Here is a 12818-nt window from a genome sequence, read left to right on the forward strand (position 1 = left end):
AAAGCAAAGGGGCGCAACTTTAGTACACAAGAAGTATACTTGTTTCGTTTGAGGGCACAAAGTGTGATTCAGCCTTTTTAAATTAATACTTCACCTACTCCCCTTAAGTACACAGATAGAATATCATGATACGAGAAATCCATTTGCAATTAGGGTACATGCCAAATTGCATTTCCAAATTTGCTCCTCTAACAGGACGTTACAAGGTAAGGCGAACCATCTTAAGAACTGATCTAATATCTTCTTTTCTTTTTTTTTTTCTTTTTTTTTTTTCACTTCATTTCTTTAGGTGCATCGTTTAAGTAGTCTTCCTTAATGTAAAATAGTGGAAACATAAACTAACTACCTAAAGAGAAAAAAGAAGCACAAACCCTAAGTGAAGAATCATAGAGCTCCTCTTCAATGTGCTTTTGGATGGTTGCTTCCCAGGAGATTGCACTGATCTCAGCATTTTCATCAGCATTTATGAAAAAATCAGTGTCTCTATCTAGCAGAGATTCTCCTATAGGCAGACCTGAAAGTGATTGCCATCCAAGAGGACCCTGAAATATCATGCAAATTACATGATATGATAATTCAACCATGTAAAAAACAGGAATATCATAGTAAAATGCCTAGCAATATCTCTAGGGAAATTCGGTCTCAAATCATAGTTTAGAAAGACATCTAATATCCTATATTTGTACTTGACTAGAAAGTGAGAGAGAGAGAGAGAGAGAGAGAGAAGATAGAAGGGAGAGAAAAGGCAAACACATCAGAGAAGTTCAGTGACAAATGAAGCAGATAAAAGAGACCTGGACATAAAGCTGAATCAATCTTCTCACAGCCTTAGGAAACCAGCATGGCAGCATTTGTAGAAGTGAAGTATCACGTCCAGCAGAGAAGAAGATGTTCTCACGCCATTTTAGATAGTCAGATAAAGCTGAATAGCCAAATTGCAAATTTAAGAGACAATGCAAATGATTATATACAAGAAACTAGAAATTTCATAAGAATAGTGTGCTATGTGTCCACGAAAGAGAGAACCAAAAGAAAGTAAAAGCAAAAGAATAACCAGTTTTTGCTTTGAGGCCCACAACGTTGCAAGCTGCATCTTGTCCAAAACATGCAGCTACAAGCGTACGCCACAATGTAGGGAACCGCTGAAGGGTCGGTCTAAGATTCTCCAAGGTGCATTGGGCAGAGGAGCTACTGTACCGGTTTACACTACCAGAACTCAGACAACTTTGAATTGGTGCTGGGGCATACATTAGGGTTGCTAGAGCTGCCATCTCCCCCCCTCCTTCAGCTATGTCATCAACAGTATGAATTATTTCGTCTATCTCTAGAACACTGAGACTACTTCCAGGAACTAAATTACGTGACATTATGGAACGAGCATTAGAAAGTGAGGCATCATATTCACGCCCCCTAACTCTTGATAAGAGCAACCATCTTGCCCACTGACAATCTCCCTGTACAGATGAATTGTATTGAACACATGTAAGCCCATACACATTATTCCAAGGCATTTACGAGCCACACCATATAAAACTTTCAAAAAGAATGTGATAGGATCAGAGAGCTCTAGGTATGATAGCCCACACATGATATATGAAGAAATTACAATAAATCAAGCAGTCAAGTGAACAGGAGAGGAAAAGTTTTAAATGCAGCAACTCCTTGGAATTATTAGATAAAATTTGCTGTTTGTTTTCTGAATTTCTTTAAGACTCTTCAATATCTTTAGATTAAAATGATAAAAAAAAGGATGTTGCTGAAACATCAAAACACTGAAGCATTTTAAAATCCATTATTGATATCCTCGGACCACTATGTCAGATTCATCACTTTAGGAATCCAACCAGTATTTATGACATAAACTTAGAGAGAGAGAGAGAGTTTAATTGTATTTTGTCACTAAATGTAGCTGCTATCACTTGTACATAGTTTTCATGATAAAAAGGTAAACTGGATTCAAGTACAACCTCGCATTTGTTATTGCAATGTAGCTACTATTGCTTGCACATACCTTTTATAATATAAAGTTAAAATGGATTCAAAATACAACCAGCAATATAGAAGCAATCAACTGAACCATAAGGCACAAACAAGTATAAAAACAGCCAACAAACTACATAGGTTTTTTTTAAAAAAAAGAGTGATCAAGGATAAAACTATTAAAGAAGACCCCACATGAAGAACAGTACACTCACTGGATTTGTAGAAACTTACTGCAGCATCCTGTAATGAAATAAGTGACTCATTATCTAGAACCAGCTTGTGATGGTCAAGATAAAGGTCCAGAAGATTTGGCAAGTTGTTTTGAGCACAGTGATGTACAAATAATTTATGCAAAGCTTTCACAGTGTCAACATGAGATGGTCCACCACTATCTGAGAATTTTAGATCTGATGAACTCTTGATGTGATCATCCTCAAAAGGATGTTTGTATCCAATAGTGATGAAGCCTGAACGGGCCAAAAGAGATACTATCTCTGCTGTGCCTTCCCAGTATTCCTTCATAAAAATGAACTTCCTTGCAAGCTTCTCCTCCATAAGCAACCTTAACCAGATGGAGCACATTATATTGGCCGAAAACCTGAAAATTTTGACGTCCGGGATGTCCATGCACACGGCATCCAGTTCTTCAAGAGAACATAAGTAATTGCCATAATCAGCAGGCTCCCTATTGTACCCAACAGTTGAAGCAGGCTGCAAACTGTCTAAACTGACTTGGAGGTTTCCATCTGATAAAATAGATGTAGGAACAAGGTCCAAGAGTTTAGAGACTTCTTCCCAGTCATTACGGCATACATGGTACTCAAGTTGAGATTCCCATAATACATTAACACCCATAAGAAAAGATTGATCCAGTAGTATCTGTGTAGAAAGAGATATGTAAGTCCATAGTCCAAGCGACTAAACCTTGTATGATATAACATAAGCAATGGGTGATTTTGAGTAACTTGAAAAGAAAACTAAAGATGCGAGAAAGTTTTCAGCTTTAAAAGAGATTAATAGATGAGTTAGGAAACCCTTCTTGCATATATTGCCAAACAAGTTGAATGTCAAGTTCAACTAAATCTTAATTTATAATTGCAATAACTCAACAAAACCAATTTAGATCTCATTGTGAGTCTATAGTATTTTCACTCTTTTTAAGAGTCGGAATAATTATGATGCAGCACAATCAACAGAAACTAGAAGCCAATAAAAGAGAAAAGAAAGAACGGGAGAGAGGAAAAAAGAAGAGAGAGAAGAAAGTCAAGGAGAAGAGCAAGAAGACAAGAAGATACAGACATTCATTATTTTATTCATCAAAAGCTACTAACAGACAGTACAAAAATACGCTAAAATAGACTAGGGATTAAACCTTAACCCTACCCCAGTGACACTTGGGTTGACAGCCCACTAAAATAACATAAAGCCCAAAAGTTAACATAACCAGACTGAAAGTAAATAAAGAAAACAAATAAAATGCAAAATAACAAAAGTGCCCATAATAACATCTCCAGCTCTCAATCACCCAGCCACAAAGTCATAGGTTGGGTCGTTCTCCGACGTCAGTGTTCATACAAGTGTGATCAGCAGCTTGTATCTGATGTTCGCACCAACTCTACTAGGGTGGGAAAACCTTGACCCTGTCGAGCGTGGCTCCTAGCAGCTCTGGTAGTACTCCAACAGGTTAGGATCAAGCTGCTGCAATGTGTCCCTGGGATCCATGGACAACCTGAGTCTGGTTGGGCCCCTCCAACAAATTCGGAAAAGCTAAACTCCTCCATCCCTAGCAAAAACAACATGCTCATCCAAAATAGGATCAATATCTTCTTTATGTGCTGGTGGAAAAAGTGGTTGCATGGGGTCAGATTTAAGATTGATATTGGGGACAAGAGGAGGTTCCTCGAAAGGGTCATTTAAGAGAACGGTGTGGACTGTGTAAGAAACTAGATCATCTCCATTAAATGTAGAGCTAATACCATGGTCGGGCAGGATGTCAATGACATACACATTTGGTCTGACCCGGTACAACAATTTGAAAGGCCTAACACTACGAGCTTGCAGTTTTCAAATGAATCCAGTTGGAAACCGTTCAGGTCTAATATGGACCATGGCATAATCTCCTATGCTAAATGCAATGTGACACGCCTTTGTGAATCAGCTTGAAGTTTATATTGAGCAATACTTGCTTGAATTTGCTTATTGATCTCATTATGCAAGTCATGAACATGTTGGGCAAATGCTTCGGGCTAACTCAGAAACCCTAGCATATGGAGACATCGGAAGGAGATCTAAAGGTTTCTTAGGCTTCAAACAATGCACAGTTTCAACTGGACTCACGACTATCGACCTATTGATGAAGCTAGTGTATTTGGAATGGACTCTCGAGAGATTAAAATTCAAATTCATGTTGTTGTTGACCACCAGACATTGCAGAAGGTTTCCAAAACTTTGATTAACCACTTCAGTCTGGCCATCTGTTTGGGGATGGTAGGTAGTGTAGAATTTCAACTTCGTACTAACCATGTGCCATATGGCTTCCCAAAAAATCTCAGACCTAACGTCCCTATCAGACACTATGGTCTTAAGAACACCAGATAACTTGACAACATCATGGAAATAAAGCTTTGCCACCTTAGAGGCGTCTAAGAGTCGAGAGACTAGCTCTACTAGCGGCTCCTCTTGACAGTCCACAAAAACCTCTTTAGTGACCACAACGAACAAAACAAACTCTTGTTAGCTTCCCTTTCAAACTCTCAGGGACTTATGATGTTCAAGCCCTTTTCTTTTGTCGCCTCCTTTTTCTTGCTCCTGTCGGTAGGGTTCAGAGGTAAAGAGTTAATTTGGATCTTCTTACCCTTGAATGGCCGTAAGTTGTGACATTCATATCAAAACACCATGACCTACCTAAGAGGATATGTCCTACATCCTTGGGGACTACATCACACCATATCTCGTCCTTGTAATTGAGAAACTGAATAGGGACAAGACATGCATAGAGGAAGTGTCAACCTAGGATACATTGTATGGGTTAGAATGGGTGACTAATTTCAAATCTAGGTAGGTGACAGTACTTGAAGAGAATGTGTTAAAGCAACTCCTAATATCTATGATAACCTTGCAACTCTTGTCTCCACAATTGATGTAGGTATGGATTGCACTCTTTCACCAGTCATCAGTCTCTTTAGGTTGTTCGAGTCTACACCTGACCACATCTACCCTGGATATTCAAGACCATTCCCTGGTTAACCTATTTGGAGTAAGGTAGCTTAGATGCAACCTAGATGGTTAGGATCGCCCGAGCAATCATCATCTAAGTCCTCGAACTCATCAAGGTTGGGTTCATAGGTAAGTTTTTTAAGGCTATCCTCTTCACTCGCATACTCTTGTCCGTTGAAGACAAGGGGTTAGCACATTTAGAGGCAACGTGACCGAAGCCTTGGCACTTGAAGCATTGAACCCTAGAATGCAGCTTGGGGGTTTCACTTGCTACTCCTTTACCTTTGTTATCCTTGAAGAGCAAAGCACCATTAAGATTGTGTTTCAAAGGAGGGTGTCCTAGCAAGGAATTACTACCCAAAGGCTGAGACTTGGTGGTTGCATTGCAAGTGTCAGTGTCCCTTGTAACTAGGATTTATTGACGAACTCATAATCTTGGACCATGGTATATGCGTGGTCAAGGGTGGTAATACCACAGAGAACAATTTCCCTACTAAGGTCATCTTTTAGACCTCTCCTAAATCTACTCAAGGTCATAGCTTCATCTTCGACTACAGTACACCTCATCTTATACTCAGTAAATTGTGCTATATAGTTGGTGCCAAATTGATTCCTTGCCTCAAAGTATTCCATTGATCCAAAAGGCTACTTCAATATTTCAAGGGTAGATATTTTTCTTTAAGTTTGAGAGTCATTTCAACCCAATCAGTGATAGGAGGCTGATTCCTCCTAAGGAGTTCCTTGACACTCGCAAAAAAGGTTGCCACTACCGATGAGCTTCATCTTAGCAAATCTTACCTGCCTATTTTCTGATAAATCGTATCACTCAAGAAGAAGTCCATGCCACGCAACCACTTAGTGAAAACCCATGGGTTAAGACGACCATCAAAAGTAGGGGCTCCACTTTGATTTGTCCCATGACTCTCATCAGGGTTGGCATAATTGTTGGGACCTTGGTTGTAATAATCAAGGATTACCTTGACCTTGATTCTGATAGTACGGGTTCGGATGCCTTGGTTAGGGTGGCCTTGATGGTGGTAATCATGTTCTACATTATGACCTTGGCCCCGAAGGACACCCTTGTGAGGTATCTTGCCTCCAATGTGGGAGGTCTCGCCTTCATTGTGACCCTCCATTCTTTCATGGAAGCCCCTATTGACACAACCCTCTGAAAGAGGTCTATTGTCTGGTCTTAGAAGGCTCTCATTTGGTCGCGGAGGTTTCCCAGTTGGTCTTCGACGACCTTCAATTGGTCTTGTAATTGTTGCCTAAAGGTGTCAAATTGGGTGGGGCTCATGACTGTAAAGATGCAGAACTAGAGACTACTCACCTATTACGCAAATGCATGTAAAAAACCGTTCTTTGAATGCAACTGTGAGCAGCAAAATGCTTGCAAACCAAAGCCCAATATATAGTTAAGGCTAAGTAGTTCTGTTTTTTTTTTTTTCTTTTATCGTTTCTTATCTTCTTCTTTTTTAATTAGTCAAAATCCAAATAGACAAAAATGCAAACAAATGGTGCTGATACTCCAAATGGTGAAAGAGGTTTGGGTACCATGTGGTAGCTGAGATTCGAAGCGGTAGTGTTGTGCAAACCAGTAGTTGGGTGCGGTAGTACCAGGCGGAGCATTTGTGGTTGATGACAAAGGGTGTACTATCGTGTTAACGAAATGCACGGCGTTTGGGTCTGGGAATTGAGGGTGGCTGCGCAGTAGCTTGGGGTGGGCGGTCCTCTATGGGTTGTTGGTGGTAGCATAGTGGGTGTTTGGCAATGGGTTCTGGTGGGTGGGGTTGTTGATGGTTGATGGTTGATTGGTGGTGGTGTAGATTTGGTGGTGAAAAGGATTGGTGCTTTTGAGAGTAGGGGACAGAAGGGAGAGAAGAAGTGGTTCTGAATCGCTCGATTGTTATAGGAAACAATCAAAGGAGTTTGTGATGATCGTGAAGGATGGAGATACCGTGTTGAAACTACAAGAGCGCTGCAAAGGTAAGACGCGTTGGTTACGGCTGGATTGGAACGAAGCGGTTTGGCTAGTGAATATCTTTGATGAGCTGATGGCGGTGGAGGATTCAAGGGTCTTTAGGGATGAATCTATTCATAGTTTTCCACGTTCGTTAGCCCAGAAATGCTTCAACAGGCATGGGAGCTTTCTGGTTTTAGAGGAGTATGATGGTAGAGATAGGCGAGGTAGAGTTATGGTGCCAGAAGGTAGGCATAGGAAGGGCTGGGACCAGCTTCAGTCAGAGCTGCGGATCGCTATTAATTTTGTTCAACCATTCGTTGGGGAAGCGAGGAAGGCAGTGACAGGGAAACAGAGAAGGAGCTTTTCAAAGGTCTTGCTGTCCTCATCGAAACAGGTAGAGGACCCGTTTGGGTCTTACGCAAAACCGATTGTGAAAGTTCCCAAATGGCTATTAGGAGGTAATGCTGGGATCAGCAAATCGTCTGGGCCAAGCTCTCTTGCCTTGTTTTTAAAGCTGGTCATGAGGCTCAGGAGGCAGCTCCGGCGAAGGGTCCGGCGATTAGGTATGCGTTGAACAGTGGTGCCAGCAGTGGGGTACTGCAGAAGAAGACTTCAAGTTACAAGGAGAAAGTCTGTGATGAGCATGCTTCTGGAACGTCTGGTCAGGGTTGCGTGTTTGCGGGGGTGAAGGAAAAGCTGAAGATATCCCTGTTAAAGATATAGGAGGATATTAGGAATTGTCTAGAAGGGATAGACGCTCGCTGCACTTGTAGTTGAGGGTCTGGTTCTTTTGGGCCTAATCTTGTTTTGGAGAATTCCCAGGTGGCCCAACAGTCTAGTGGATTGCCTAAGAACCAGCCCATGGCCCAACCCAAGACTACGGTAGGTCAAAAGCTGACCATTAAGGAAAAGGCCTCTGCTGCGGGACTTGGACCCAATAAGGCACTGAAATTTTACAGCAGGAACGTGGTGGGTAAGGCGGGGGATCTGGGTGCTTCATCTTCCAACACTGGGCATCGTCCTTCTTCGATTTACACGAACTTAGTTTTGCCGGTCCTTTCTGTGTCGCCGGCAGAGGCGCCGATGATGGTAGCGCTGTTAGTGAAGGGGTCAATGAAGGAGGTCGCGGCAAGGGAAGACGCTCTAAGCGCCGGTAAAGTTCCAGTGCTCCCTCCAGTGATCGGACCTGTCGTACAAGCTCCGGCATCGACGTGGGTGTGCGATTCAGTCCTGGGTTTTCTGGGTAAGGAGCCGACGACTCCTCCGACAGGTGATCGAAGGGAGGTTTCGACTTGTTCTGTTCCGTCGGCACCTTCTAGGTCTGCTGCCGGTGCTCGTGCGAAGTTGAAGAAGCCAGCTAAGCTGGGGCAGCCAGAAGTTTTGATGGCAGGGGGGGAAGTTTGGAAGGGGTTGACAAGGGGGAGGGAGGAGGATCAAGCCAGTTGATTAATGTCAAGCTGGGCCAGCCGGCGAAGTTGTCTGGAAAGGAATGGAGCGATTTTCAAGGAGAGCTTCCTCCGGGTTTTAAAAGATGGGTTCTGCTGGATACGAGTCGGAAGATGACGGGAAAGGATTTGGGGGAGGGAAATGGTGTTGGACAGAAGCCGCTCGATTTGCAGGGGGAGATCCCACCGGGTCTGGAGAAGTGGGATTTGCCAGGCTCGGACAACTCTTTGAGGTGAAAGGGGGCTATGGTCAGCGTTTGTGATGAGAGCTTTTGCTCTTTGGGAGAAGCTTGTTCTGGAGATAAGGATCGCAGTTCACAGGGTGAGTCGTTCGTTCCAGACTCCTTAGCTTTGGTTCCAGTTGAGGATCAGGAGCCTATTACAGTGGAGTTTGTAACTCAATTTAGCAAGCTCGTGGGTGTCTCTTGTTATGGAGAAGCTGGGAAGTTGGCGAAGGCTTTTGGGTTCATTATGGCTGAAAATGAGGACAATGGTAAGGATGCAGGAGAGGCGTTGAAAGAGGAAGTGGCCATGGAAGCACATATGGGAAAAAAAGGTAAGAGATAACTAATAACCTTAATTCCTCCGTTAATTATGAGGTGCATAGTGGATGATCTTTAAGGGACAGCAAAAAGGGGAGGGCTAATCGGACTATTTAGTGAAGCCGAGAAGATCCTTTCTTGGAATGTGAGGGGTTTGAATGTAAGGGATAAAAGGCTGAGGGTTAGAAAACTTCTTAGAAATTGGAAGGTGGATATAGTGTGTTTTCAAGAGACAAAGGTGGACTTTGTCACAAACAATTTTGTGAGGAGTTTGTGGAGGTGCCCTTATGCAGAGTGGTGCTATGTCCCTTCTAGAGGGGCTTCGGGTGGTATTTTGGTGTTGTGGGATAGAAGAGTAGTTATGAAGGTTGAGGTGGCTTTGGGCAGTTTTGTGGCGGCTTGCACTTTTAGAAACGTTGATGATGGTTTTGTTTGGGCTTTTGCAGGGGTGTATGGCCCTAATAGAGACAACATCAGGAGTCTTCTTTGGGAGGAACTGGTGGGCCTTATGAGTTGGTGGGATTTGCCTTGGTGTATTGGTGGGGATTTCAATGCAACTCTATTTCCTAGTGAAAGGTCGGGGGGGCTTATTCTCAGTCCGCAATGAGGGATTTTGCAAATTTTATATCGGAGCAGGGTCTTATGGATTTTCCGTTAGCTGGGGGGGTCTCTACTTGGTCTAACAACCATTCCTGGTCACGGCTAGATCGTTTCCTAGTCTCTCCGGAATGGGAAGCTCGTTACCCAAGTATGTGACAAAAGAGGATGCTTCGGGTGTGTTCGGATCATGCACCTATTATTCTTGATTGTAGTTGCTTCTTTGGAGGTAAAAGACCTTTCAAGTTCGAGAATATGTGGCTTAAAGCGAAGGGTTTTATGGACAAAATAAGAAGCTGGTGGGACTCTTACCATTTCCATGGTACTCCGAGTTTTATTTTGGGAAAAAAGATGCAAGCTCTTAAGGGGGACATTAAGAGATGGAATGACCAGGAATTTGGCAACGTGGGAGGGTGCATTAAGGCCCGTATGGATGATATAAAGGCTCTTGATAGGGTGGAGGAAGATAGAGGCTTATCCGCTGAAGAAATTGAGAGGAAGAGGTTGCTAGCCAGAGAGTTGGAGACTTTTCTCTTACATGAGGAAATTAGCTAGAGGTAAAAATCTAGCATTCGTTGGTTGAAAGATGGAGATAAATGTACGAAATTTTTCCATCAGATTGCTAATGCAAACAAAAGACATAATTCTATTGAGTCTCTAACTGTGTGTGGCTCTACTACTTCAGATCAAGGGGTCATTAGCAACCACGTTACCAGTTTTTACGAGTCTCTGTTTTTTCAGAGAGCCTCAACTAGAGACCAAGGCTGGATGATCTTGGTTTTGATTTGTTGAATGTTGGTGGGGCCTCTAGGTTGGAAGTTCCTTTCAAGGAAATGGAGGTGTGGGAGGTGGTGAAAGGTATGGATAGGGACAAGGCGCCAGGCCCGGATGGCTTTTCTATGGCTTTTTTCCAGGATTGTTGGGATGTGATTAAGGTGGACATTATGGCGGTTTTTGCGGAGTTCCATGAGCAAGGTAAATTTGAAAAAAGCCTTAACGCTACATTCATCTCTCTTATTCCAAAGACACATGGAGCTTCCGATATTAAGGATTTTCATCCGATTAGCCTTGTGGGAGGGACATATAAGATTGTTGCAAAGGTCTTAGCCAACATAATAAGAAAGTGATGGATAGGGTCATCTCTAAACCGCAGAATGCTTTTGTTAAAGGTAGGCAAATCTTGGACTCAGTTCTCATTGCCAATGAATGTTTGGATAGCCGAATCAGATCAGGGAAACCTGGCTTGTTGTGCAAATTAGATATGGAAAAGGCCTATGATCATATGAATTGGAAGTTTCTACTTTACTTACTGAGAAGGTGCGGTTTTGGAGAGAAATGGTGTTCCTGGATTGAACATTGCATTTCGTCTGTGTGATTCTCGGTTTTGATCAACGGATCTTCTTCCGGTTTCTTTGATAGCTCACGGGGAGTGAGGCAAGGAGACCCTCTTTCTCCTTTCTTGTTTGTACTAGTCATGCAGGCGTTTAGTAGGATGATCAATGCCTCGATAAACAGAGGTCTCATCTCTTGTTTTTTTTTTGTGGGAAGCAGAGAGTCGGATCGGGTTATTGTCTCTCACCTTCTCTTTGCTAATGACACTTTGGTTTTTTGTGGGGCTGATCCTAACCAAGTTAGAACATTGGCGCCTTACTTGTTTGCTTCGAAGCCGTTTCTGGGTTGAAGGTGAATCTGGCTAAATCTGTCTTGGTCCCTGTTGGTAGTATGAATAATACAGGCATTCTGGCTGGCATTCTTGGTTGTGGTTCAGCTTCTATGCCTTTGAAGTACTTGGGTCTCCCTTTGGGGGCCCCGTTTAAGGTTAAGGCCAATTGGGAGGACATGTTGGAGAAGTATGCCAGAAGGTTGGCCTCATGGAAACGCTTGTATTTGTCTAAGGGGGGGAGGATTACTCTCATCAAGAACACCTTATCCAATCTTCCCACTTATTTTTTGTCTCTGTTTCCTATTCCTGCATCCGTGGCGAAGCGTATGGAGAAGATTCAACGTGATTTCTTATGGGGTGGGATCAATGATGAGTTTAAGTTCCATCTGGCTAGTTGGAACAAGGTATGTTCTTCAATCTCTAAGGGAGGTTTAGGGATCTGGAATTTGCGTTTGATGAATAAAGCTTTGTTGGGAAAATGGTTGTGGGGATTTGCTCATGAGAAAGAAGCTTGGTGGAGAAAGATCCTGGTGGCAAAGTATGGTGCGGTTTGGGGTGGATGGCGTTCTAGGGTTCCTAGTGGTTCGCATGGGGTGGGGTTATGAAAGTACATTAGCAGGGGGTGGAGGTCGTTTCATTGTCACATTAGATTGGACCCTGAATTTGGGTCCAATATCAGGTTTTGGGAGGATATCTGGTGCGGTGACATGTCTCTTAAGGATGTTTTTCCTGGACTTTTCAATATTGCCACCAATAAGGATGCGTCTATTGCGGATAACAGGGAGTGTACAAATGGCTCTGTGCAATGGAATGTTTCCTTTATTCGCAGGGTTCATGATTGGGAAGTGGAGGTCTTGGCCTCTTTTTACACTCTTGTATTCGCACTTGATGCGTGGGGTAGGGGAGGATAGGATGTGGTGGATCTCTTCACATAAAGGAAAATTTGAGGTTAGATCTTTTTACAGGATCCTTGCTTCTAAAGATCCTTCCCCTTTCCCTTGGAAGAGTTTATGGCGCACTAAGGTTCCTTCGAAAGTGGCTTTTTTTGCTTGGACGGCCGCGCTTGGGAAGACTCTAACCTTAGATAATGTTTGGAAGAGAGGTATTGTTGTGATAAACCGTTGTTGCATGTGTGAATTGGATGGGGAGTCAGTTAACCATCTCTTTCTTCATTGTGGGGTTGCGCGTATCTTGTGGAATGCCGTTTTCTCTCGGTTTGGTTTGTGTTGGGTGATGCCTAGTAGCGTCAGGGGGTTGTATGCTTTTTGGTGGGCGGGTGGCAAATCTCGTAGTGCTGTTGTGTGGAAGATGGTTCCTCTTTGCCTTATGTGGTGCATCTGGATTGAGAGAAATGCTAGATGTTTCGAGGACTCGTCTAGGAACATTGAGGACCTTATACACTTTTTCTT

General features: G+C 43.0%; 1 protein-coding gene across 2 annotated transcripts in view; it reads right to left on the reverse strand.

Annotated features, from left to right (window-relative positions):
* Window positions 1-12818, reverse strand: part of LOC132165971 (uncharacterized) — a 42804-nt gene that overhangs the window by 11653 nt on the left and 18333 nt on the right. For both annotated transcript variants that reach the window (XM_059576693.1, XM_059576692.1), the window contains 4 exons: window positions 2215-2862; window positions 1055-1454; window positions 795-922; window positions 372-542 (listed from right to left, as the gene is read on the reverse strand). In XM_059576693.1, the coding sequence (XP_059432676.1) occupies window positions 372-542; window positions 795-922; window positions 1055-1454; window positions 2215-2862 (1347 nt within the window). The remainder of the gene's footprint in view (window positions 1-371; window positions 543-794; window positions 923-1054; window positions 1455-2214; window positions 2863-12818) is intronic.

Source organism: Corylus avellana, chromosome ca11 (assembly GCF_901000735.1).
Source record: "Corylus avellana chromosome ca11, CavTom2PMs-1.0".
In the NCBI taxonomy this organism is placed as follows: Eukaryota; Viridiplantae; Streptophyta; class Magnoliopsida; order Fagales; family Betulaceae; genus Corylus; species Corylus avellana.